The sequence below is a fragment of the Anomaloglossus baeobatrachus genome, chromosome 4, assembly GCF_048569485.1.
Source record: "Anomaloglossus baeobatrachus isolate aAnoBae1 chromosome 4, aAnoBae1.hap1, whole genome shotgun sequence".
In the NCBI taxonomy this organism is placed as follows: Eukaryota; Metazoa; Chordata; class Amphibia; order Anura; family Aromobatidae; genus Anomaloglossus; species Anomaloglossus baeobatrachus.
The window spans coordinates 9327556-9353908 of NC_134356.1; the positions used below are offsets into that span (position 1 = coordinate 9327556).

A 26353-nucleotide genomic window follows, 5' to 3' on the forward strand; every position below is an offset into this window, starting at 1 on the left:
CTAGAAACCTGGTCTACAGCGCCCCCCTGTGGCCAGACGCACAAGGTAACTGCTGGAACTGTGTATGCCTGTTTGTAAACCATGCTTTATCTGTAACTGTACTCTGACATATGTATATTCTGTAGATCCCCTATTGTATATATTGTAGTTTCTAGTGTGCTTTAGGCTGATTAAATTATATAATTAATCTTGGGCTGTTCTGTTATCTCGATCTTGAATCCCACGTCTGTGTGTTCGGCTAATAGTTACCGTGAAGCGGTTGGTGGCAGCGAGTTGTGCCAAGGATTATTGTGGGGAGGCCAGTGAGATTCGGGGAGGTTTTATATATTCCGCCCGCGGAGGTCGGGGGAATATATACCCTACTCTCACCGGGGACCCTTCAATAATCGGCATAAGTAGTATAGCGGCCTCCTTGCTTATTGTCGGGCAATTCCATAATTGGCCTGACTATAAGAGGGGCGCTAGAGAGCGCATCACGTGCTCTGTCTGTCGGTCGGGAGGTATAAAGGAGGGGTGACCCCCACTTGTTACCCCCCGATTGTGACGTACTGGTAGCCAGCGCGGGGGATTTCTGAGTGACCCCCCGGTGGTTCGTGACATATTGGTGGCATAGCGGTGGGATCGAGATAATAGTGTGTGTGAGTGTGAGACCCATACTCCCAGACACTAAAGACTGCCTGCAGCAGCTGTGGCTGCTGGGGTCTTCAGACCAGACCAACACTAGAGTGTCAGAGTGCAGATACTGTAAGGTGTGTGGGTGCATCAGGTGTCAGTTCTGTGTCAGTGACCAAAAGTCTGCAAGAATGGCTGATGGCACCAGGAGCAAAGCCAAAGGAATGGCCGATGCTCAGGCCAGAGACGATGAGGAGGTTGTCCACGAGTCCTCCAGGAGCCAGACGCCAGAGAACAGCTCTGCAGAGGACATCGCACAACCTGGCACTGCTGGACAAAATGAGGAGGAGCTCGCCCAAGGGTCCTCAACGAGCCAGATGCCAGTCCTCCGCTCTGAAATGGACAGTGAATCACCTGGCTCTGCAGCGTGCCGCAGATCACCACTTGCCAATCCCTCCGGCCTGAGAGGTGCAGAGGCCCTCCTTCAAGCTGCCTTGGCCAGGCTTATGGCTGGAGACCGGGATACCTACGAGATACTCATGGCCGAGCGTGAGCGACAGGCAGCACGTGACGCTGAGGCTGCGGAGCGGCAAGCAGCACGTGAAGAGCGACAGCAACAGGCAGAGCGTGACCACCAGCTGCAGCTAGCTCAGCTCCGGCCCTCATCAGCCACACGTGACCTTCAAGACACCAAACTTCCAAAGGTCCGTGTTGAGGACTTCCCAGTGCTGGAGAAGGATGGAGACTTGGACTCTTTCCTGACTGCTTTTGAACGGACTTGCTTGCAGCACCATCTGGACAAGGACCAGTGGGCCAAATACCTGACCCCCCGTTTAAGGGGTAAGGCCCTGGAAATCCTTGGGGACTTGCCTACTGAGGCAGATCAGGGCTACGACACCATCAAGCGGGCCCTGATCCAACAGTACAACCTCACTCCGGAGTCCTACCGCAAGAAGTTCCGGACCCTGCAGAAGGGACCAAAGGACTCCTGGGCTGACCACCGGCGGGCACTTGCCCGAGCTGCCGACCACTGGACCCAAGGCCTGCAGCTTACCACCGGACCAGAGATCCTAGACTTGGTCATCACAGAGCAACTCTTGTGGAACTGCCCTGAGGATCTCCGCCAGTTCATCCGAGACCAGAAGCCAAAGGGGTCCACGGCTACAGCTGCCCTGGCCGATGACTACACCAACAATCGGGCTCCTGAGGCCAGGAGAGCAGCCACCAGCAGCACCTGGAGAGGGGGTAAGATGAATTCTGCGACTGCCCCACCTGCCCCTAGACTGCAGGGGGTGTCCCCCTCAACTCCCCTCTCCAGGCCCGTGGCAGAGCCAAGACGGTGCCACCAGTGCAACCTACCTGGACACTTCAAGGCCATGTGCCCTCAGCGTCCCAAGGCCCCGGCTCCGTCCCCGTCCCAAGGGCCGCCCAAGGTGTATTGTGTGGGTGGGGGTGGTGGTAGGTCCCTGGACAGCTTCCAACCTGTCACCGTCGGCCGGTCTGTGACCATAGGACTGCGAGACAGCGCCTCGGAGGTGACTCTGGTGCGGCCTGAGATGGTGTCCCCCCAAGACTTGATACCTGGAAAAACCCTCGCTGTCTCCGGGATTGGAGGCATTGACCTGGCGCTGCCTGTTGCTGGCATTTATGTGGACTGGGGCGCAGGGCGAGGGGTGAGAGAGGTGGGGGTAACTGATCGGATCCCCGCAAACGTGTTACTTGGGACAGATTTGGGGCAGATAACCTCCCAGTTTGGGCCCCCCCCAAGGGCTGACCCTTCAGCCAGTACTGACGTGCCTCCGGACAATGTTAATGTGTTCTCCATGAATGATGTAAGGGAGGAGGGAGTGAACTCTGATATTTCTGCTTGCATAGACACCATAGACACACACTCAGCTGCAGCTGTGACAGGGGAGGGGGTCAGAGAAAGGAGTGACAATGCCTCTACAAGTAATCAGCCTGTGAGCTGGGATCTGTTGCCCTCTGCAGGGATAAGCAGAGAGCAGGGTGCTGCAGGGGGAGGACCAGTGTGTGGGGTGGGGGCTACCACAGCAAATGTGGGGTCCCCAGAGATTTCACAGCGGGGTTCTGTTGCTGCAGGGGGGGAACAGGCAGGTGAGATTGGGGCCGGTCCCGGAGCGGAAGTGCTCCCAGGTAAGATCTCGGTGCAGGGTTCCCCCACAACCGGGGTGTCAGGAAGCCAGGTAGGTCTGCCTGAACCGGCGACTGGGTCAGGAACGGAGGAGGAGCAGGCACGACCCACGGTCGCAGCGGCTGTGGCCGCTGTCACCCGCAGTGGGAGTGCTGGAAGCCAAGGGGCCTCCCGGAGGTCCGATAGCTCTTCCCCTTCTGACCAAGTGGCAGCCGAGTCAGGTGGAGGCCAGGACACAGGTCCCGGGGTACTGACCGAAGATGTGACAGTCTCGTCGATTCTGGCCACATCTAGTCAGGGGTTTCAGGCAGCGTTAGAAGCTGACGACAGCCTGAAAGCTCTAAAGGAGCAGGCGGCACAGCCTCCCTCGGACTCGGACCCGGAGCGAGTGGTCTGGGACCAAGGACGGCTGTACCGGGTCACGGTCCAGCAGGGTTCACCGGAGGCGTGGCCCAGGGACCGACAGTTGGTGGTACCCTATCCGTTCCGGACGGAGTTGTTGCGGATCGCACATGAGATTCCGATGGCCGGACACCGAGGGATCGCTAAGACCAAGGCCAGGTTAAACCAGCATTTCTACTGGCCAAAAATGGGGGCCGATGTGGTTGCCTACTGCCGTTCGTGTGAAACCTGTAAGAGAGTGGGGAAGGCGGGGCCACACCCCAAAGCCCCACTGGTATCTCTGCCAATCATCGATGAGCCTTTCAGGAGGGTGGCTGTGGATCTGGTCGGCCCGCTGGCCATCCCCAGCAGCTCCGGGAAACACTTCATACTAACGGTAGTGGACTATGCCACCCGGTACCCAGAAGCAGTGGCCTTGTCGTCCATTCGGGCTGACAAGGTGGCCACCGCCTTGCTGGAGATTTTCTCCCGAGTGGGTTTTCCCCAGGAAATGCTCACTGACCGGGGGACCCAATTCATGTCCCAGCTGATGGAGGCCCTCTGTAAGCAAGTCCAGGTGCGACATCTGGTGGCCAGCCCGTACCATCCACAGACTAATGGCCTGTGCGAGCGGTTCAATGGCACCTTAAAGCAGATGCTTAAGATGTTGGTCGACTCCCATGGGCGTGACTGGGAGCGGTATCTCCCACACCTGTTATTTGCTTACCGGGAGGTTCCACAGGCCTCAACAGGATTCTCACCGTTTGAGCTCCTGTACGGGCGACGTGTGCGGGGCCCCCTGGCTCTGGTGAAAGAGGCTTGGGAAGGGGATTTGGCCACCCCTGGAGTGTCGGTTATCGAGTATGTCATGCGCTTCCGGGACAAAATGCAGGCCTTGACGCAACTGGTACACGACAATATGGCTCAAGCCCAGGCCGATCAGAAGCGTTGGTACGACCAGAACGCTTGTGAGAGGACCTACCAAGTGGGTCAAAAGGTGTGGGTACTGGTCCCCGTACCACAGGACAAGCTTCAGGCAGCCTGGGAAGGCCCATACCTCGTGTACCAGCAGCTCAACCCTGTAACGTACCTGGTCACCCTGGACCCTGCCCGTGGAAGGCGGAAGCCCTTCCATGTGAACATGATGAAGGCACATCATGAGCGGGAGGCATGTGCACTCCCGGTGTGCAACCTGCCCGAGGAGGGAGAAGCGGAAACCCTCTTGGATATGCTAGCCCAGGTTAGGGCAGGAGGATCCATTGAGGATGTGGAGGTTGGCCACCAGCTCTTGGAGGACCAACGGTCCCAGCTGTGGGCCACCCTACACCCCTTCCGGGGGTTGTTTACCAACCAGCCCGGAAGGACTGACTGGGCTGTCCATCACGTGGACACTGGGGATCATCCCCCGATCCGGCGTTCAGCATATCGGGTCTCCCTGGAGGTGCAGCAACACATGCGCCAGGAGATTGACGAGATGCTGAAGCTGGGGGTGATCCAGGCATCCAACAGCGCTTGGGCCTCGCCTGTAGTCCTCGTCCCTAAGAAGGACCGAACCACTCGGTTCTGCGTGGACTACAGGGGGCTCAATGCTGTCACAGTCGCCGATGCGTACCCAATGCCACGCATCGATGACCTGCTCGATCAGTTGGCCGGGGCTCAGTACCTGACCATCATGGATCTGAGCCGGGGATATTGGCAGATCCCCCTGACTCGCAAGGCCAGGGAACGCTCTGCCTTTATTACCCCATTTGGACTGTACGAGTCCACGGTGATGCCATTTGGGATGAGGAATGCCCCTGCCACTTTCCAGCGGATGGTCAACACCCTGCTCAAGGGACTTGAAGGGTACGCGGCCGCGTACCTGGATGACATTGCCGTCTTCAGTCCCACCTGGGAGGACCACCTAGAGCATCTAGCACAGGTGCTCAGGCGGATCCACCAGGCAGGTTTGACCATCAAGCCGGGAAAGTGTCAGCTGGCCATGAGCGAGGTCCAGTACCTCGGTCACCGGGTAGGCGGGAGAACACTGAAGCCCGAGCCTGAGAAAGTGGAGGCCATCGCGTCCTGGCCCACCCCCAGGACCAAGAAGCAGGTGATGTCCTTCTTGGGGACCGCTGGGTACTATAGGAGGTTTGTTCCATGCTATAGTAGCCTGGCAAAGCCCTTGACGGACCTCACCAAGAAGAAGCTGCCCTCTGCAGTCGATTGGACAATGGACTGCGAGACAGCCTTCCGGGCCCTAAAGGACGCCCTGTCCAGCCCGCCCGTGCTACAGGCAGCCGACTTCACGCGGCCGTTTGTAGTACAGACCGACGCCAGTGACTTCGGCCTCGGTGCGGTGCTCAGCCAGGTGGACTCTGCGAGCCAAGAGCACCCAGTCTTGTACCTGAGCAGGAAGCTGTTACCAAGGGAAGTGGCCTATTCCACGATGGAAAAGGAGTGCCTGGCCATAGTGTGGGCCCTGCAGCGTCTGCAACCCTATCTATACGGGCGCCACTTCATCGTGGAGACGGACCACAATCCCCTCAGCTGGTTGCACACCGTCTCTGGGACGAATGGGCGATTGTTGCGATGGAGCCTTGCGCTCCAGCAATACAACTTCACCATTCGCCACAAAAGGGGCCGGGACCACGGTAACGCAGACGGGCTGTCCCGACAAGGAGAGGTCGCGGACGGGCGCACGGGGGAACACCGGAGTGTGCTGCCCCCTAGCGCCCTCAAAAGGGGGGAGGTGTGAGGCAAATCCTGGGATATGAAGAGGAATTATGACTTCCAGTCATAATCGCTCTCATCACTCCATGGCCGTGCCCCCTCCCTTCTTGTTCTCAATGTCCAACATCTTGGAAGGTGTCACATCCTAGCAACACATCCCATGGCCATCTCCTGTGATATGGAGATTAGATGATGTGGGAACAATGGACACAGGATGACTCCCTGCCGTGACCCTGTGGTAGGGGCTGCTATCTAATTAGCAAGCTTGGAAGTATCCAGACAGAACGACTCCAGTAAAATATGGTTCATATCTCGCAAGCCATATTTCCGATAAATGTGGCAACCATAAAAATGGTGTCTCTGCATGCGGACGATGCTGGCACACCTTTTTTATGGGAGTAGGACATTGGGAAGTACCCCAGGCGTGATATCAGCCAATGGGGAACTAGTAGACAAGTCATGAGTCCTCTCGTTCTGTAGCTAAATTCATAACTGTCACAATGAGAGCGTTGGCGTCCGCCTACGACGCTCCCAGGCCAAGTTATGGCCCATATTCCATGTTGTGGATATTGTCCATAACTCCAGCCAGGGGTGGAGCAGTGCTCCCTCTGAGGTCACTAAGGTAGGAGGGGACCTGGATTTGCCCAGGTTGATAACCCTACTTCGGCCATTTTCCAGTGTTCTTTCGCTGGGGGTCACGTGTAGGAAACATCTGTGGGAAGGATCCTAGAAACCTGGTCTACAGCGCCCCCCTGTGGCCAGACGCACAAGGTAACTGCTGGAACTGTGTATGCCTGTTTGTAAACCATGCTTTATCTGTAACTGTACTCTGACCTATGTATATTCTGTAGATTCCCTATTGTATATATTGTAGTTCTAGTGTGCTTTAGGCTGATTAAATTATATAATTAATCTTGGGCTGTTCTGTTATCTCGATCTTGAATCCCACGTCTGTGTGTTCGGCTAATAGTTACCGTGAAGCGGTTGGTGGCAGCGAGTTTGTGCCAAGGATTATTGTGGGGAGGCCAGTGAGATTCGGGGAGGTTTTATATATTCCGCCCGCGGAGGTCGGGGGAATATATACCCTACTCTCACCGGGGACCCTTCAATAATCGGCATAAGTAGTATAGCGGCCTCCTTGCTTATTGTCGGGCAATTCCATAATTGGCCTGACTATAAGAGGGGCGCTAGAGAGCGCATCACGTGCTCTGTCTGTCGGTCGGGAGGTATAAAGGAGGGGTGACCCCCACTTGTTACCCCCCGATTGTGACGTACTGGTAGCCAGCGCGGGGGATTTCTGAGTGACCCCCCCCGGTGGTTCGTGACAGAGGCAATCACTGCCTTAAGTCTGGAACCCATGGACATCACCAAACGCTGGGTTTCCTCCTTCTTAATGCTTTGCCAGGCCTTTACAGCCGCAGCTTCAGGTCTTGCTTGTTTGTGGGTCTTTCCGTCTTAAGTCTGGATTTGAGCAAGTGAAATGCATGCTCAATTGGGTTAAGATCTGGTGATTGACTTGGCCATTGCAGAATGTTCCACTTTTTTGCACTCATGAACTCCTGGGTAGCTTTGGCTGTATGCTTGGGGTCATTGTCCATCTGTACTATGAAGCGCCGTCCGATCAACTTTGCGGCATTTGGCTGAATCTGGGCTGAAAGTATATCCCGGTACACTTCAGAATTCATCCGGCTACTCTTGTCTGCTGTTATGTCATCAATAAACACAAGTGACCCAGTGCCATTGAAAGCCATGCATGCCCATGCCATCACGTTGCCTCCACCATGTTTTACAGAGGATGTGGTGTGCCTTGGATCATGTGCCGTTCCCTTTCTTCTCCACACTTTTTTCTTCCCATCATTCTGGTACAGGTTGATCTTTGTCTCATCTGTCCATAGAATACTTTTCCAGAACTGAGCTGGCTTCATGAGGTGTTTTTCAGCAAATGTAACTCTGGCCTGTCTATTTTTGGAATTGATGAATGGTTTGCATCTAGATGTGAACCCTTTGTATTTACTTTCATGGAGTCTTCTCTTTACTGTTGACTTAGAGACAGATACACCTACTTCACTGAGAGTGTTCTGGACTTCAGTTGATGTTGTGAACGGGTTCTTCTTCACCAAAGAAAGTATGCGGCGATCATCCGCCACTGTTGTCATCCGTGGACGCCCAGGCCTTTTTGAGTTCCCAAGCTCACCAGTCAATTCCTTTTTTCTCAGAATGTACCCGACTGTTGATTTTGCTACTCCAAGCATGTCTGCTATCTCTCTGATGGATTTTTTCTTTTTTTTCAGCCTCAGGATGTTCTGCTTCACCTCAATTGAGAGTTCCTTAGACCGCATGTTGTCTGGTCACAGTAACAGCTTCCAAATGCAAAACCACACACCTGTAATCAACCCCAGACCTTTTAACTACTTCATTGATTACAGGTTAACGAGGGAGACGCCTTCAGAGTTAATTGCAGCCCTTAGAGTCCCTTGTCCAATTACTTTTGGTCCCTTGAAAAAGAGGAGGCTATGCATTACAGAGCTATGATTCCTAAACCCTTTCTCCGATTTGGATGTGAAAACTCTCATATTGCAGCTGGGAGTGTGCACTTTCAGCCCATATTATATATATAATTGTATTTCTGAACATGTTTTTGTAAACAGCTAAAATAACAAAACTTGTGTCACTGTCCAAATATTTCTGGACCTGACTGTATTTAGCAAAAAATAAATAAATAATTAAAAAAAAAAAAACACATGAGGTCCCCCCCATCTTTTGTAGCCAGCTAGGGTAAAGCAGACGGCTTCAGCCTGCAAACCACAGTTGGCAGCTTCACCTTGGCTGATAATCCTAAACAGAGGGCACCCCACGCTGTTATTTTATATTAAATAAATAATTTAAAAAAAAACGTGGGGTCCCCCCCAAATTGGATCACCAGCCGAGGTAAAGCGGACAGCTGTGGTCTGGTATTATTGGACACTCCCCAGCGTAAAAATAGCAGGCCACAGCCGCCCCAGAAGTGGCGCATCCATTAGACGTGCCAATCCTGGTCCTTCGCCCAAACTCATCCCGTTGCCCTGGTGCGGTGGCAAACGGGGTAATATATGGGGTTGATGCCAGATGTGTAATGTCACCTGGCATCAAGCCCTGGGGTTAGTGATGTCACGCGTCTATCAGATACCCGACATCACAAACCTAGTCAGTAAGAAATAAAAAACTAGACAACAAAAAAAGGTTTATTTGAAAAAAAACATTCCCCAAAACATTCCCTCTTTCACCAATTTATTGAAAAGAACAATCAATTCCAGGTCTGGCGTAATCCAATAAGGGGGTCCCACGATGATCCATACCATAGTCACTGTCCCAGTCAAAGAAAAACAGAATGTTCCCCATTGGCTGGGAGAGCCGTGCAGTGACCTGAGCTAACATCAATAGGTCAGCCCAGGTCACTGCAGGGGATGCCGAGCGCTGCCATCAGGAGCATAGATGAGATCATTACCTGCTGTGATTATCTCCTGTACTGCTGACGTCAGCGATGTCAATAACTTCTACGCAGGTAAAACCGCCTAGTGCGCACAGGGCCTGATACTGCGGAGCGCTGTGGATGTGTTCCGGGAGGCGTCTTGCTTTCTTCCAGGGTCTCCGCTCTCAGATGTTCTTGATCTTTGTATGATAAGTAACTTGTGAGACGCAGTAAAGTCTCGGAGGAGCGGAGTAAGTGCCAGGAATTATTGGAGCCGCTGCCCGGAGAGCGCTCAGACGGAAAGTGACGCCATCGGAGCTTCTCTTCTGGGCGATTTACAGAGCGCAGCTCCGCAGTGATGTTGGCCGCCGGGTGCATTACATATGTCGCTTGTCTGCCTCCTTGCTGATGGTTTCCAGGTGAATGTAACTTATATAACTGTCCGGTGATTTGCGCTGCGTGTGTCCCTTTAAGGGCTGCGGACTGAAATTCATCAGTGCGGACACTAAAGCTGCTTTATTTGCAGGAATGTCAGAGCATAAATACCCAGCATGCCGCGCTCCTCGCTGCCGCCGGCTCCGGGCAGCCGCTTATGTAACAGTCTGAGGACGGGAGGAGGAAGGGGCACAATATGGCGCCACAATTTATGTACGTGGTCCGATGCTCCGCTCACAGCAGCTCCTGCACTGACACACTGCGACAAACCCCCAGCACAATCCAGACGTGTTCACATTCACTGACAGCAAACAGAGACCTTGAAACCGGCGATTAATGACGGTTACATGGGAGAATAGCGCCCCCCGGTGCCCCATTAACACCCGATCAATGATCGCCCCTTCCCGGTGCATTATGGGCCGCCGGTGCCGCTCTTGGCTCCCGGTAATAAAACGCATTAGGGATAAATTACAGCAATTAATGCAGAATTGGGACCTCGGCCAGAAAAGCAGCTCTTAAAGGGACAGTACAGACACTGCTGTGTTGCATTGTGGGAGATTAAGTCTCATTGGAACGTAATGTTCCAAAGCTGCAACGCATCAGTACACGCCAAAGCTGTGACGCATCAGTACACGCCAAAGCTGTGACGCATCAGTACACGCCAAAGCTGCGACGCATCAGTACACGCCAAAGCTGCAACGCATCAGTACACGCCAAAGCTGCGACGCATCAGTACACGCCAAAGCTGCAACGCGTCAGTACACGCCAAAGCTGCAAGGCGTCAGGAAACGCCAAAGCTGCGACGCATCAGTACACGCCAAAGCTGCGACGCATCAGTACACGCCAAAGCTGCGACGCATCAGTACACGCCAAAGCTGCGACGCATCAGTACACGCCAAAGCTGCGACGCATCAGTACACGCCAAAGCTGCGACGCATCAGTACACGCCAAAGCTGTGACGCGTCAGCAAATGCCAAAGCTGCAACGCATCAGTACACGCCAAAGCTGCAACGCATCAGTACACACCAAAGCTGACGCGTCAGCAAACGCCAAAGCTGCAACGCGTAAGCAAACGCCAAAGCTGCAACGCGTCAGCAAACGCCAAAGCTGCAACGCGTCAGCAAACGCCAAAGCTGCAACGCGTCAGCAAACGCCAAAGCTGGAACGCGTCAGCAAACGCCAAAGCTGGAACGCGTCAGAAAACGCAAAAGCTGGAACGCGTCAGAAAACGCAAAAGCTGGAACGCGTCAGAAAACGCAAAAGCTGGAACGCGTCAGCAAACGCAAAAGCTGGAACGCGTCAGCAAACGCAAAAGCTGGAACGCGTCAGCAAACGCAAAAGCTGGAACGCGTCAGCAAACGCCAAAGCTGGAACGCGTCAGCAAACGCAAAAGCTGGAACGCGTCAGCAAACGCAAAAGCTGGAACGTGTCATCAATCGTCAAAGCTGCAACGCGTCAGTAAATGCCAAAGCTGCAACGCTTGAAAACGCCAAAGCTGCAACGCGTCATCAATTGTCAAAGCTGGAACGTGTCATCAAGCGCAGCTTCGGCTGTGACTTGAGAATGTACGACGCCTGCACCCGGGGGCTGGGTGTGAACGTTGCGGGTAACGGAGCGGAAGAAACGATGCTGACAGAGGGATGCCAGCTGCAGGCAGCACGTACGCACTTCTACCACTTCTTGCGCATGCATCAGGAGGCTCAGGATGAGCAAACCTCGACCCTCAGGGGTGTCAGGTCCCGGTGCCTTTATACATGGCGCTTCTGCTATTGCTATAATATCACGGACCGGCAATGATGAAAAATTATTATCCAGCGCCGGCCCTTTAAATTATAACAATCGCTGGAAGAAAAAACAAAAACAACGCAACACATGAAATAAAAACAAAGTGATCAAATGTCCGCGATCGCCGATATTAAGCGATAATACAGTCACGTAAAGGTTAAACGCCTGCGCACCCCCTGCCCCCAATAAATAAATAGACGCCACATAAGTGGAGGTCTTACCCCGCGAGACGGCAGATAGCAGCGGAGTCAGAGAGGAGACAGGAACATCTGCGCCGGGAGCAGCGGAGACTAGCGGCGCGCACACCACAGACACCGCGAGGAGGGGCGGCGCGCACACGACGGGTACCGCGCGCACAGCAGACACCGGGAGGAGGGGCGACCCAGATTTGTTTTAGGCTTCAAAGAGGCTGCGGGGCAAATGGCAAAGTGATGCCAAAACAATGCTGGGAAGAGAGCGAGCGGGAGCCAGAGCGAGCGGGACAGAGAGAGAGCACACACTGCAGATCAATAACCAGACATGGCACAGCCACTGTACTCTGTTATCAGCCACTCTAGGCAGGGGCGAGGCTGAAAGTACAACAGGTGAATACAATCTATTACTCTCTGTTATCAGCCACTCAATACAGGGGAGCAGTGAACGCAAGAGGTACTTACAAGGTACTGCTCTCTGTTATCAGCCACTCTGGGGTGCGCTGTCCTCAATGATCACAATTTTATGTCCCCAGGGGCTCCTTTTAAAACGTTCCGACACCATTATAAGCTGGGGGTTACCGGCCCTTTAAATGGTTAAGGGCTGTGAACCCCTCCCCCGCTGTCTAGTGCACCCGCTATATTTACACGGTGTCCGCCAATAGGTTCAAGGTCTCTCAATACAGCAGCCAAAAAAAAAAATAGGGGCGCCCCCAACAATCGGAACGTATCACCCGGAAGCCCCCACATATCATCATAAGGGGCATTTGTAAGAAAAGACAGCAAAAAACTGAGCAACATGAGCCAAAGAGGCGCCGCAGCAGCAGAGTCCAGAGGAAAGGAGGTCACTGAGCGCAGAGGATCCGCACGTGGCCGACATCTGCACAGAGCGACGGGCGGCTGCGGTAATCCACAGGAAATCACCGGCAGCTGCCGAATTATCCGGGGAGAATTCACCCTCCCTCCAGCTGTAATCCCCGAGCCAGGGAGGACGGAGGCCGCAGACAGGGAGGACAGAGGACAGGGAGGACAGAGGCCGCACACACAGGGAGGACAGAGGCCGCACACACAGGGAGGACAGAGGCCGCACACACAGGGAGGACAGAGGACAGGGAGGACAGAGGCCGCACACACAGGGAGGACAGAGGACAGGGAGGACAGAGGACAGGGAGGACAGAGGACAGAGGCGGCACACACAGGGAGGACAGAGGCGGCAGACACAGGGAGGACAGAGGCGGCAGACACAGGGAGGACAGAGGCGGCAGACACAGGGAGGACAGAGGCGGCAGACACAGGGAGGACAGAGGCCGCAGACACAGGGAGGACAGAGGCCGCAGACACAGGGAGGACAGAGGCCGCAGACACAGGGAGGACAGAGGCCGCAGACACAGGGAGGACAGAGGCCGCAGACACAGGGAGGACAGAGGCCGCAGACACAGGGAGGACAGAGGCCGCAGACACAGGGAGGACAGAGGCCGCAGACACAGGGAGGACAGAGGCCGCAGACACAGGGAGTGTAATAATACAGGAAAAGGGAAAAAACGGGTTTTAGCCGCGCTAAAAAACCACTGGTGTTGAATTGATTAAAATTTCTTTTTATTTCAGCATTTCCAACGCGTTTCCGAGACAAGGTCCGTCTCCTTCCTCAGGGAAAAAAGAAAGTGATTTCTTTTTTCCCTGAGGAAGGAGACGGACCTTGTCTCGGAAACGCGTTGGAAATGCTGAAATAAAAAGAAATTTTAATCAATTCAACACCAGTGGTTTTTTAGCGCGGCTAAAACCCGTTTTTTCCCTTTTCCTGTATTATTACATTGCCATGTACGGGGCCGCTGCTTAATACCACGCTGACACTCAAATGCGATTTAAGGGGTTGTAACTGGCACAACCGAAATAGGTGAGTGTTTTCTACTTTACATTAATCAGAGTTATATCGGGTAAGACCCTATCTGCGCCTTTCTCTCTCCCCCCACCTCTAGTACCCAAAGCAGACACAGGGAGGACAGAGGCCGCAGACACAGGGAGGACAGAGGCCGCAGACACAGGGAGGACAGAGGCCGCAGACACAGGGAGGACAGAGGCCGCAGACACAGGGAGGACAGAGGCCGCAGACACGCCGAGGACAGAGGCCGCAGACACGCCGAGGACAGAGGCCGCAGACACGCCGAGGACAGAGGCCGCAGACACGCCGAGGACAGAGGCCGCAGACACGCCGAGGACAGAGGCCGCAGACACGCCGAGGACAGAGGCCGCAGACACGCCGAGGACAGAGGCCGCAGACACGCCGAGGACAGAGGCCGCAGACACGCCGAGGACAGAGGCCGCAGACACGCCGAGGACAGAGGCCGCAGACACGCCGAGGACAGAGGCCGCAGACACGCCGAGGACAGAGGCCGCAGACACGCCGAGGACAGAGGCCGCAGACACGCCGAGGACAGAGGCCGCAGACAGGGAGGACAGAGGCCGCAGACAGGGAGGACAGAGGCGGCAGACAGGGAGGACCGAGGCGGCGCACACACCGAGGACAGAGGCGGCGCACACACCGAGGACAGAGGCGGCGCACACACCGAGGACAGAGCTGATAAAGAGTGACGGCGAATTCCTCTACAAGGAGAGGCACAAAGCGTAGAAAGTGACAGACAGGCGACAAGAGGTCAATGTGCAAATATCAGAGGGAAGAAAAGAGAACGGAAACTGTAACACATACGGGGGCAGCAATATAGTGCGGAAATACTACTGCCCCTATGTGCAAGAATATAACTGCTATAATACTGCCCCCTATGTACAAGAATATAACTACTATAATACTGCCCCCTATGTACAAGAATATATCTACTATAATACTGCCCCTATGTACAAGAATATAACTACTATAATACTGCCCCCTATATACAAGAATATAACTACTATAATACTGCCCCCTATATACAAGAATATAACTACTATAATACTGCTCCTATATACAAGAATATAACTACTATAATACTGCCCCCTATATACAAGAATATAACTACTATAATACTGCCCCTATATACAAGAACTACTATAATACTGCCCCCTATATACAAGAATATAACTACTATAATACTGCCCCTATATACAAGAATATAACTACTATAATACTGCCCCCTATGTACAAGAATATAACTACTATAATACTGCCCCCTATGTACAAGAATATAACTACTATAATACTGCCCCCTATGTACAAGAATATAACTACTATAATACTGCCCCCTATGTACAAGAATATAACTACTATAATACTGCCCCTATGTGCAAAAGAAGGGAATTTTGTTTACTTACCGTAAATTCCTTTTCTTCTAGCTCTAATTGGGAGACCCAGACAATTGGGTGTATAGGCTATGCCTCCGGAGGCCGTAAAAAGTATTACACTTAAAAGTGTTAAGCCCCTCCCCTTCTGCCTATACACCCCCTGTGCTCCCACGGGCTCCTCAGTTTTGGTGCAAAAGCAAGAAGGAGGAAAAGATTATAAACTGGTGTAAAGTATATTCAATCCGAAGGAATATCGGAGAACTGAAACCAAACAACATGAACAACATGTGTACACAAAAAAACAGGGGCGGGCGCTGGGTCTCCCAATTAGAGCTAGAAGAAAAGGAATTTACGGTAAGTAAACAAAATTCCCTTCTTCTTTGTCGCTCCATTGGGAGACCCAGACAATTGGGATGTCCAAAAGCAATCCCTGGGTGGGTAAAATAATACCTCGTAATAGAGCCGTAAAACGGCCTCTTCCTACAGGTGGGCAACTGCCGCCTGAAGGACTCGTCTACCTAGGCTGGCATCCGCCGAAGCATAGGTATGCACCTGATAGTGTTTCGTGAAAGTGTGCAGGCTCGACCAGGTAGCCGCCTGACACACCTGCTGACCCGTAGCCTGGTGCCTCAAAGCCCAGGACGCGCCCCCGGCTCTGGTAGAATGGGCCTAGAGCCCTGAGGGAACCGGCAGCCCGGTAAGCTTCGAGAATTGGTTCCTTGATCCACCGGGCCAGGGTTGATTTGGAAGCCTGTGACCCTTTACGCTGGCCAGCGACAAGGACAAAGAGTGCATCCGAGCGGCGCAGGGGCGCCGTACGAGAAATGTAGAGTCTGAGTGCTCTCACCAGATCCAACAAGTGCAAATCCTTTTCACATTGGTGAACTGGATGATGACAAAAAGAAGGTAAGGAGATATCCTGATTGAGATGAAAGGGGGGTACCCCCCTTGGGAGAAATTCCAGAACCGGACGCAGAACCACCTTGTCCTGGTGAAACACCAGGAAAGGGGCTTTACATGACAGCGCTGCTAGCTCAGACACTCTCCGAAGTGAAGTGACTGCTACTAGAAAAACCACTTTCTGCGAAAGTCGTGAGAGAGAAATATCCCTTATTGGATCGAATGGTGGTTTCTGAAGAACCATCAGCACCCCGTTCAGATCCCAGGGTTCTAACGGCCGCTTGTAAGGAGGGACTATGTGACAAACCCCCTGCAGGAACGTGCGTACCTGTGGAAGTCTGGCTAGGCGCTTCTGGAAAAACACAGAGAGCGCTGAGACTTGTCCCTTAAGGGAGCCGAGCGACAAACCCTTTTCCAGTCCAGATTGAAGGAAGGACAGAAAAATGGGTAAGGCAAAAGGCCAGGGAGAAAAACCCTGAGCAGAGCACCACGACAGGAAAATTTTCCACGTCCTGTGGTAGATCTTGGCGGACGTTGGGTTCCTAGCTTGTCTCATAGTGGCAATGACGTCTTGAGATAATCCTGAGGACGCTAGGATCCAGGACTCAATGGCCATACAGTCAGGTTGAGGGCCGCAGAATTCAAATGGAAAAACGGCCCTTGAGATAGCAAGTCTGGACGGTCTGGCAGTGCCCACGTTTGGCCTACCGTGAGATGCCACAGATCCGGGTACCACGACCTCCTCGGCCAGTCTGGAGTGACGAGGATGGCGCGGCGGCAGTCGGCCCTGATCGTGCGTAACACTCTGGGCAACAGTGCCAGCGGAGGAAACACATAAGGGAGTTGAAACTGCGACCAATTCCGAACTAAGGCGTCTGCCGCCATAGCTCTGTGATCGTGAGAGCGTGCCATGAATGCCATGACCTTGTTGTTGTGCCGGGACGCCATTAGGTCGACGTCCGGCCTCCCTCAGCGGCAACAGATCTCCTGAAACACGCCCGGGTGAAGAGACCATTCCCCTGCGTCCATGCCCTGGCGACTGAGATAATCTGCTTCCCAGTTTTCGACGCCCGGGATGTGAACTGCAGAGATGGTGGAGGCCGTTGCTTCCACCCACATCAAAATCCGCCGGACTTCCTGGAAGGCTTGCCGACTGCGTGTTCCGCCCTGGTGGTTGATGTAAGCCACCGCTGTGGAGTTGTCCGACTGAATTCGGATCTGCTTGCCCTCCAGCCACTGCTGGAACGCTTTTTAGGGCAAGATACACTGCCCTGATCTTCAGAACATTGATCTGAAGCGAGGACTCTTGCTGAGTCCACGTACCCTGAGCCCTGTGGTGGAGAAAGACTGCTCCCCACCCTGACAGACTCGCGTCCGTCGTGACCACCTCCCAGGATGGGGGTAGGAAGGATTTCCCATGCGATAATGAAGTGGGAAGAAAGCCACCCCCTAAGGGAAGCTTTGGTTGCCTGAGAGAGGGAGACGTTCCTGTCGAGGGACGTCGGTTTCCTGTCCTATTTGCGTAGGATGTCCCAATGAAGAGGACGCAGGTGAAACTGCGCGAAAGGAACTGCCTCCATTGCTGCCACCATCTTCCCCAGGAAGTGCATGAGGCCCTTCAAGGGGTGTGCTTGACCTTGAAGGAGAGATTGCACCCCTTTCTGTAGTGAACGCTTGTTGATCAGCGGAAGCTTCACTATCGCCGATAGGGTATGAAACTCCATGCCAAGATATGTCAGCGATTGGGCTGGTGTCAGATTTGACTTTGGAAAATTGATGATCCACCCGAAACTCTGGAGAGCCCCCAGAGAAGCGTCGGGGCTGTGTTGGCATGCCTCTTGAGAGGGTGCCTTGATCAGCAGATCGTCCAAGTAAGGGATCACCGAGTGACCCTGAGAGTGGAGGACCGCAACTACTGTAGCCCTGACCTTGGTGAAAACCCGTGGGGCTGTTGCCAGGCCGAACTGCAGTGCCACGAACTGCAGGTGTTCGTTTTCTATGGCGAAGCGCAAGAAGCGCTGATGCTCTGGAGCCACCGGTACGTGGAGAAAAGCATCTTTGATATCGATCGATGCAAGGAAATCTTCTGGGGACATTGAGTCGATGACGGAGCGGAGGGATTCCATCCGGAACCGTCTGGTCTATACGTGTTTGTTGAGCAGTTACGGGTCCAGGACAGGACGGAAAGACCCGTCCTTCTTTGTAACCACAAACAGGTTGGAGAAAAACCCGTGACCCTGTTGCTGAAGAGGAACAGGGACCACCACTCCTTCTGCCCTCAGGGTGCCCAGTGCCTGCAGAAGAGCCTCGGCTCGCTCGGGAGGCGGGGATAACCTGAAGAATCGAGTCGGGGGACGAGAGGCGAACTCTAACTTGTAACCGTGAGACAGAATGTCTCTCGCCCAACGGTCTTTTACCCTTGGCAGCCAGGCGTCGCAAAAGCGGGAGAGCCTGCCACCGACCGAAGATGCGGATTGAGGAGACCGAAAGCCATCAAGAAGCCGCTTTGGTAGCGGCACCTCCGGTGGTCTTTTTGACTTAGACCGCCATGAATCGGAGAGCCCTTGATCTATTCAGAGGCCTTTTGGACGAGGAGAATTGGGACCTGCCCGCGCCCCGAAAGAACCGAAACCTCGACTGCCCCATCCTCTGTTGGGGTATGTTCGGTTTGGGCTGGGGTAAAGATGTATCCTTTCCCTTGTATTGTTTGATGATTTCATCCAAACGTTCGCCAAACAGTTGGTCGCCAGAAATTGGCAAACTGGTTAAACGCTTTTTTGGAAGCAGAATCTGCCTTCCAGTTCCGTAGCCACAAGGCCCTGCAGAGTACCACCGAATTGGCGGAGGCAACCGCCATACGGCTCGCAGAGTCCAGGACAGCATTAATAGCGTAAGACGCAAATGCCGACGTCTGTGTGGCTGCGTCAATTTGCGCTTGACCTGCTGAGATAGCTTGTAGCACCCATACGGCTGCAAATGCTGGTGTAAAAGAAGCGCTGATAGCTTCATAGATGGATTTCAACCAGAGCTCCATCTGCCTGTGAGTGGCATCTTTGATTGATAGACGCTATAAGATCGTTCACTATGGCGTCCCCGTCAGGCGTATCAAGATTGAGAGCGGCCTCAGGATCAGAATCCTGATCAGCTGTCTCCGCTTCATCATCCAGGGATTCCCCCCGCTGAGACCCTGACCAATATGAAGATGTCGAGGGAATTTCCCAGCGAGCTCGCTTAGACGGTCAGGGGCTGGGGTCTGTATCAGAGACCTCACTCTGGGATCTATGAGACACCCCGGGGAGACCTCTGGTCCAACTGAGGTGGGCCAGGGAGCAATGATTCAACAGTGCCCCTGTGCTGAGATACCGGTCTGGATTGCTCAGTGGATCCTGCCGGCAGAGGGGTCGTACATGCGGCGCAGGCAGCATAGTAAGCCTGTGGTTTGGCGCTCCTGCCTTTTATGGGCACCATGCTGTCGACTTCCCTGAGCAACACAATATCTATACAGAATCAACTGTGCACCATACAGTGTAAAGCATATCTTATAAACATATGATTTAAAATTACACTCCTGCACAAATGTGGCTAGCACCACAGATGCTGCATACCCCCCGCATAAAGCGGTTGTGAGGCCACCAGGGTCCCTGCCTGGGTCTGTCAGAATTTGTCCCCCTCTGCAGCATTCAAGGAGCTGACAGGAATGGCTGCCGGCTTCTGAGGAGAGGACAGTGAGGGGGGGGGAGTATGCAAAGCATGCTCCAGCCCTCAGTGCTGCTCATCCTGTGCAGCGTCCCGCCCTTCCCCTGCTTGTCAGGGCTGTGGGCGGGAGGAAGAAAGACTAGGCCGCAAAAGCCGGGGACTCGAGTAATAAACGCGGCCGCCGTAAAAGCGCGGCCGCGCGGAAGTCCCCGGCGCACTACAAGTCCCAGCCGCGCCTCAGTGTCAAAACATGGCGGCGGAGGTCAGCGCGGTAGTCTCCCTACATAAACACACTCAGCGATGCTGAGTGTGTAATGGCACGGCTGCCGGCGTCCTGAGAGAGGAGGAAGCCGTGGGCGTGACCCTTAGAAAGAGCGGGAACTGGTGCCTCACAGTGCAGTGAGGGGAGTGGAGTATGCAAAGCATGCTCCAGCCCTCACTGCAGCTCGTCTGTAAAGCGTCCCGCCCTTCCCCTGCCTGTCAGGGCTGTGGGCGGGAGGAGGAAACACTAGGCCGTACAAGCCGGGGACTCAAGTAATGAGCGCGGCTGCCATAAAAGCGCGGCCGCGCGGAAGTCCCCGGCGCACTACAAGTCCCAGCCGCGCCTCAGTGTTAAAAACATGGCGGCGGCGGTAGTACGGTAGTCCCCCTACATAAACACACTCAGCGACGCCGAGTGTGTAATGGCACATTAACCCGGTCAGCGCCGCGGTCCCCGGTGCACTAGCACACCCAGCAATGCTGGAGTGTTGCTGTGCGCGGTCCCCACAGGGACACAGAGTACCTTCAAGTAGCAGGGCCATGTCCCTGAACGATACCCGGCTCCTATCCAGCAGAGTCTTAGGAGCTGTGGATGGAGCACGGTCTCAGTGCCTGGAGACCGATAGGATCCCACTTCACCCAGAGCCCTGAGGGGGATGGGGAAGGAAAGCAGCATGTGGGCTCCAGCCTCCGTACCCGCAATGGATACCTCAACCTTACAACACCGCCGACAAGAGTGGGGTGAGAAGGGAGCATGCTGGGGGCCCTATATGGGCCCACTTTTCTTCCATCCGACATGGTCAGCAGCTGCTGCTGACCCATCTATGGAGCTGTGCGTGCGTGTCTGACCTCCTTCGCACAAAGCAAAAAACTGAGGAGCCCGTGGGAGCACGGGGGGTGTATAGGCAGAAGGGGAGGGGCTTAACACATTTAAGTGTAATACTTTGTGCGGCCTCCGGAGGCATAGCCTATACACCCAATTGTCTGGGTCTCCCAATAGAGCGACAAAGAAATATAACTACTATAATACTGCCCCTATGTACAAGAATATAACTACTATAATACTGCCCCCTATGTACAAGAATATAACTACTATAATACTGCCCCCTATGTATAAGAATATAACTACTATAATACTGCCCCCTATGTACAAGAATATAACTACTATAATACTGCCCCCTATGTACAAGAATATAACTACTATAATACTGCCCCCTATCTACAAGAATATAACTACTATAATACTGCCCCTATGTGCAAAAATATAACTACTATAATACTGCCCCTATGTACAAAAATATAACTACTATAATACTGCCCTTATATACAAGAATATAACTACTATAATACTGCCCCTATGTACAAGAATATAACTACTATAATACTGCCCCTATATACAAGAATATAACTACTATAATACTGCCCCTATGTACAAGAATATAACTACTATAATACTGCCCCTATATACAAGAATATAACTACTATAATACTGCCCCTATGTACAAGAATATAACTACTATAATACTGCCCTTATATACAAGAATATAACTACTATAATACTGCCACTATGTACAAGAATATAACTACTATAATACTGCCCCTATATACAAGAATATAACTACTATAATACTGCCCCCTATGTATAAGAATATAACTACTATAATACTGCTCCTTATATACAAGAATATAACTACTATAATACTGCCCCTATGTGCAAAAATATAACTACTATAATACTGCCCCTATGTACAAGAATATAACTACTATAATACTGCCCCCTATGTACAAGAATATAACTACTATAATACTGCCCCCTATGTACAAGAATATAACTACTATAATACTGCTCCTTATATACAAGAATATAACTACGATAATACTGCTTCTATGTACAAGAATGTACGTAGGGGGCAGTATTATAGTAGATATATTCTTGTACATAGGAGCAGTATTATAGCAGTTATATTCTTGTACATAGGGGCAGTATTATAGTAGATATATTCTTGTACATAGGGGCAGTATTATAGTAGTTATATTCTTGTACATAGGGGCAGTATTATAGTAGATATATTCTTGTACATAGGGGCAGTATTATAGTAGTTATATTCTTGTACATAGGGGCAGTATTATAGTAGATATATTCTTGTACATAGGGGGCAGTATTATAGTAGTTATATTCTTGTATATAGGAGCAGTATTATAGTAGTTATATTCTTGTACATAATGGGCAGTATTATAGTAGTTATATTCTTGTATATAGGAGCAGTATTATAGTAGTTATATTCTTGTACATAGGGGCAGTATTATAGTAGATATATTCTTGTACATAGGGGCAATATTATAGCAGTTATATTCTTGTACATAGATGCAGTAGTATAGTAGTTATATTCTTGTACATAGGGACAGTATTATAGTAGTTATATTCCTGTACATAGGGGCAGTATTATAGTAGGTATATTCTTGTATATAGGAGCAGTATTATAGTAGTTATATTCCTGTACATAGGAGCAGTATTATAGTAGTTATATTCTTGTACATAGGGGCAGTATTATAGTAGTTATATTCCTGTACATAGGGGCAGTATTATAGCAGTTATATTCTTGTACATAGAGGCAGTAGTATAGTAGTTATATTCTTGTACATAGGGGCAGTATTATAGTAGGTATATTCTTGTATATAGGAGCAGTATTATAGTAATTATATTCCTGTACATAGGGGCAGTATTATAGTAGGTATATTCTTGTACATAGGGGACAGTATTATAGTAGTTATATTCCTGTACATAGGAGCAGTATTATAGTAGTTATATTCTTGTACATAGGGGGTAGTATTATAGTAGTTATATTCTTGTACATAGGGGCAGTATTATAGTAGTTATATTCCTGTACATAGGGGCAGTATTATAGTAGGTATATTCTTGTATATAGGAGCAGTATTATAGTAATTATATTCCTGTACATAGGGGCAGTATTATAGTAGGTATATTCTTGTATATAGGAGCAGTATTATAGTAGTTATATTCTTGTACATAGGGGCAGTATTATAGTAGGTATATTCTTGTACATAGGGGACAGTATTATAGTAGTTATATTCCTGTACATAGGAGCAGTATTATAGTAGTTATATTCTTGTACATAGGGGCAGTATTATAGCAGTTATATTCTTGTACATAGGAGCAGTATTATAGCAGTTATATTCTTGTACATAGGAGCAGTATTATAGCAGTTATATTCTTGTACATAGGAGCAGTATTATAGTAGTTATATTCTTGTACATAGGGGCAGTATTATAGTATTTATATTCTTGTACATAGGGGCAGTATTATAGTAGTTATATTCTTGAACATAGGGGCAGTATTATAGTAGATATATTCTTGTATATAGGGGGCAGTATTATAGTAGTTATATTCTTGAACATAGGGGGCAGTATTATAGTAGTTATATTCTTGTACATAGGAGCAGTATTATAGTAGTTATATTCTTGTACATAGGGGCAGTATTATAGCAGTTATATTCTTGTATATATTGGCAGTATTATAGTATATTCTTGTATATAGGGGGCAGTATTATAGCAGTTATATTCTTGTACATAGGGGCAGTATTATAGTAGTTATATTCTTGTACATAGGGGCAGTATTATAGTAGTTATATTATTGTACCCTTCATGTAATATTCAGGGTGGTTATCTCTGTATAGCTGGCTACTTGTGCACTTTATTGCGGTATTACACACTCATACCCATCCTCCTTGCTGGATGATGAAGTCTGCGCACACGTCTTCCACATATGAGACCCCGAGTTGTATGAGATTGTCTAGTTGGCGATTGCCGCTTCTCGTCTGATCCAGCAGGAGGCGCTGCAGGAGGACAAGAGGTACCAGTACCTGCAAGGAGAGAGGATCTGGTGTCAGGACTACAAGTCCCAGCATGTGCTGACAACAGCTGGGACAGCAAAATAACAAGTAATGAATTCTTAGTGTAAAGTTCTTTGCCTGAGGCACAGGGGGCGCTGCAGCTTCTACCTCACCCGAGCCTCCCTCCGCACGGGGGGCACAGACGTCACCCACCTTATTCCAGCCGGTGGTCTGTGACGCAGCATCATCTGATTCCTTCTTGAACACCTCATAGGTCGGGCTCCTGCGAGGAGGAAGCAAAACGTGTTTAACTTTATATGGCACCCACCTATACTGCAGTGTGGTACAAAGAATGTCCTCAACTCAGCACAATAGATGTGGAGACCAAAAACTACTGATATACTGGATAATGCCACAAGGGGGCACAGGGGAGCAGAGGGGCAGCACTCACCCGCCCTGGAGGACCTGTGTGGCTTTATCCAGGGCCACCGACATCTCCAGACACATCCGGTCCGCGAGCTGCGCCAAGCACTCCTCTATGGTGGTGTCCGGGCTGGCGGGACTGAAGACCGGGGAGGTGTGCATGTCGAAACCGGTGCTAGGAAAGGCTGAAAGCAGAGACATCACTGAGAACACCGCCGCCGTCCATCACCAGAGATCAGCAGTGACATCACTGAGAACACCGCCGCCGTCCATCACCAGAGATCAGCAGTAACATCACTGAGAACACCGCCGCCGTCCATCACCAGAGATCAGCAGTGACATCACTGAGAACACCTCCTATCCATCACCAGAGATCAGCAGTGACATCACTGAGAACACCTCCTATCCATCACCAGAGATCAGCAGTGACATCTCTGAGAACACCTCCTATCCATCACCAGAGATCAGAGGTGACATCACTGAGAACACCTCCTATCCATCACCAGAGATCAGCGGTGACATCACTGAGAACACCTCCTATCCATCACCAGAGATCAGCGGTGACATCACTGAGAACACCTCCTATCCATCACCAGAGATCAGCAGTGACATCACTGAGAACACCTCCTATCCATCACCAGAGATCAGCGGTGACATCACTGAGAACACCGCCTATCCATCACCAGAGATCAGCGGTGACATCACTGAGAACACCGCCTATCCATCACCAGAGATCAGCAGTGACATCACTGAGAACACCTCCTATCCATCACCAGAGATCAGCGGTGACATCACTGAGAACACCTCCTATCCATCACCAGAGATCAGCGGTGACATCACTGAGAACACCTCCTATCCATCACCAGAGATCAGCAGTGACATCACTGAGAACACCTCCTATCCATCACCAGAGATCAGCGGTGACATCACTGAGAACACCACCTATCCATCACCAGAGATCAGCGGTGACATCACTGAGAACACCTCCTATCCATCACCAGAGATCAGCGGTGACATCACTGAGAACACCTCCTATCCATCACCAGAGATCAGCGGTGACATCACTGAGAACACCGCCTATCCATCACCAGAGATCAGCAGTGACATCACTGAGAACACCTCCTATCCATCACCAGAGATCAGCGGTGACATCACTGAGAACACCGCCTATCCATCACCAGAGATCAGCGGTGACATCACTGAGAACACCTCCTATCCATCACCAGAGATCAGCAGTGACATCACTGAGAACACCTCCTATCCATCACCAGAGATCAACGGTGACATCACTGAGAACACCGCCTATCCATCACCAGAGATCAGCGGTGACATCACTGAGAACACCGCCTATCCATCACCAGAGATCAGCGGTGACATCACTGAGAACACCTCCTCTCCATCACCAGAGATCAGCGGTGACATCACTGAGAACACCTCCTATCCATCACCAGAGATCAGCGGTGACATCACTGATCGCCGCTCATCCTCACTAACCTGCAGAGATCTCCTCCTCCAGCCTCTTCAGCTCCTCCTCTACCTCGGCCTTGTCCGGCTCCTCCGTGGCCGCGGTGGCCGGTGTCTGCAGGACGCCTGTAATAGAGAGCATGTGTGTATTATCCTCTTTATGGCGCTCCCGCTCTGGCTGCACATAATTCTGCTTTGTTCTGTGTCTCTGCCCGCAGAGGTGTCAGTCCTCACATTCTGTTCTTACACCAGGAGGCTCAGGATGAGCAGAGCCCTGTCCTCGGGCCACTCCGGAGTGTCACGGTCTCGGCTCCTGTGCGCACTGAGATCCTGATCTCCCCCGACAGCCCGTCAGACTGAATCAGAAGCCGAGCGGAAAACTCGGGAGGATCCGGAGCAGCCGCCGCAGTGCCAGGGACTCACATACACCCGCGGCCAGGATCAGGGGGGCCGCTGCAGTGCCGGGCACTCACATACACCCGCGGCCAGGATCAGGGGGGCCGCTGCAGTGCCGAGCACTCACATACACCCGCGGCCAGGATCAGGGGCGCCGCTGCAGTGCCAGGGACTCACATACACCCGCAGCCAGGATCAGGGGGGGCGCTGCAGTGCCAGGGACTCACATACACCCGCAGCCAGGATCAGGGGGGGCGCTGCAGTGCCGGCGACTCACATACACCCGCGGCCAGCATCAGGGAGGGCGCTGCAGTGCCGGGGACTCACATACACCCGCGGCCAGGATCAGGGGCGCCGCTGCAGTGCCGGGCAC

The 26353-nt window shown here is 51.9% G+C and overlaps 1 protein-coding gene across 1 annotated transcript in view; it reads right to left on the reverse strand.

Annotated features, from left to right (window-relative positions):
* BCL2L13 (BCL2 like 13) overlaps positions 1–26353 on the reverse strand; it is a 48477-nt gene that overhangs the window by 13471 nt on the left and 8653 nt on the right. The window contains exons 3-6 of the mRNA XM_075343586.1: positions 25615–25710; positions 24149–24305; positions 23911–23980; positions 23584–23727 (exon numbers count right to left, since the gene is read on the reverse strand). Coding sequence (XP_075199701.1) covers positions 23584–23727; positions 23911–23980; positions 24149–24305; positions 25615–25710 — 467 coding nt within the window. The remainder of the gene's footprint in view (positions 1–23583; positions 23728–23910; positions 23981–24148; positions 24306–25614; positions 25711–26353) is intronic.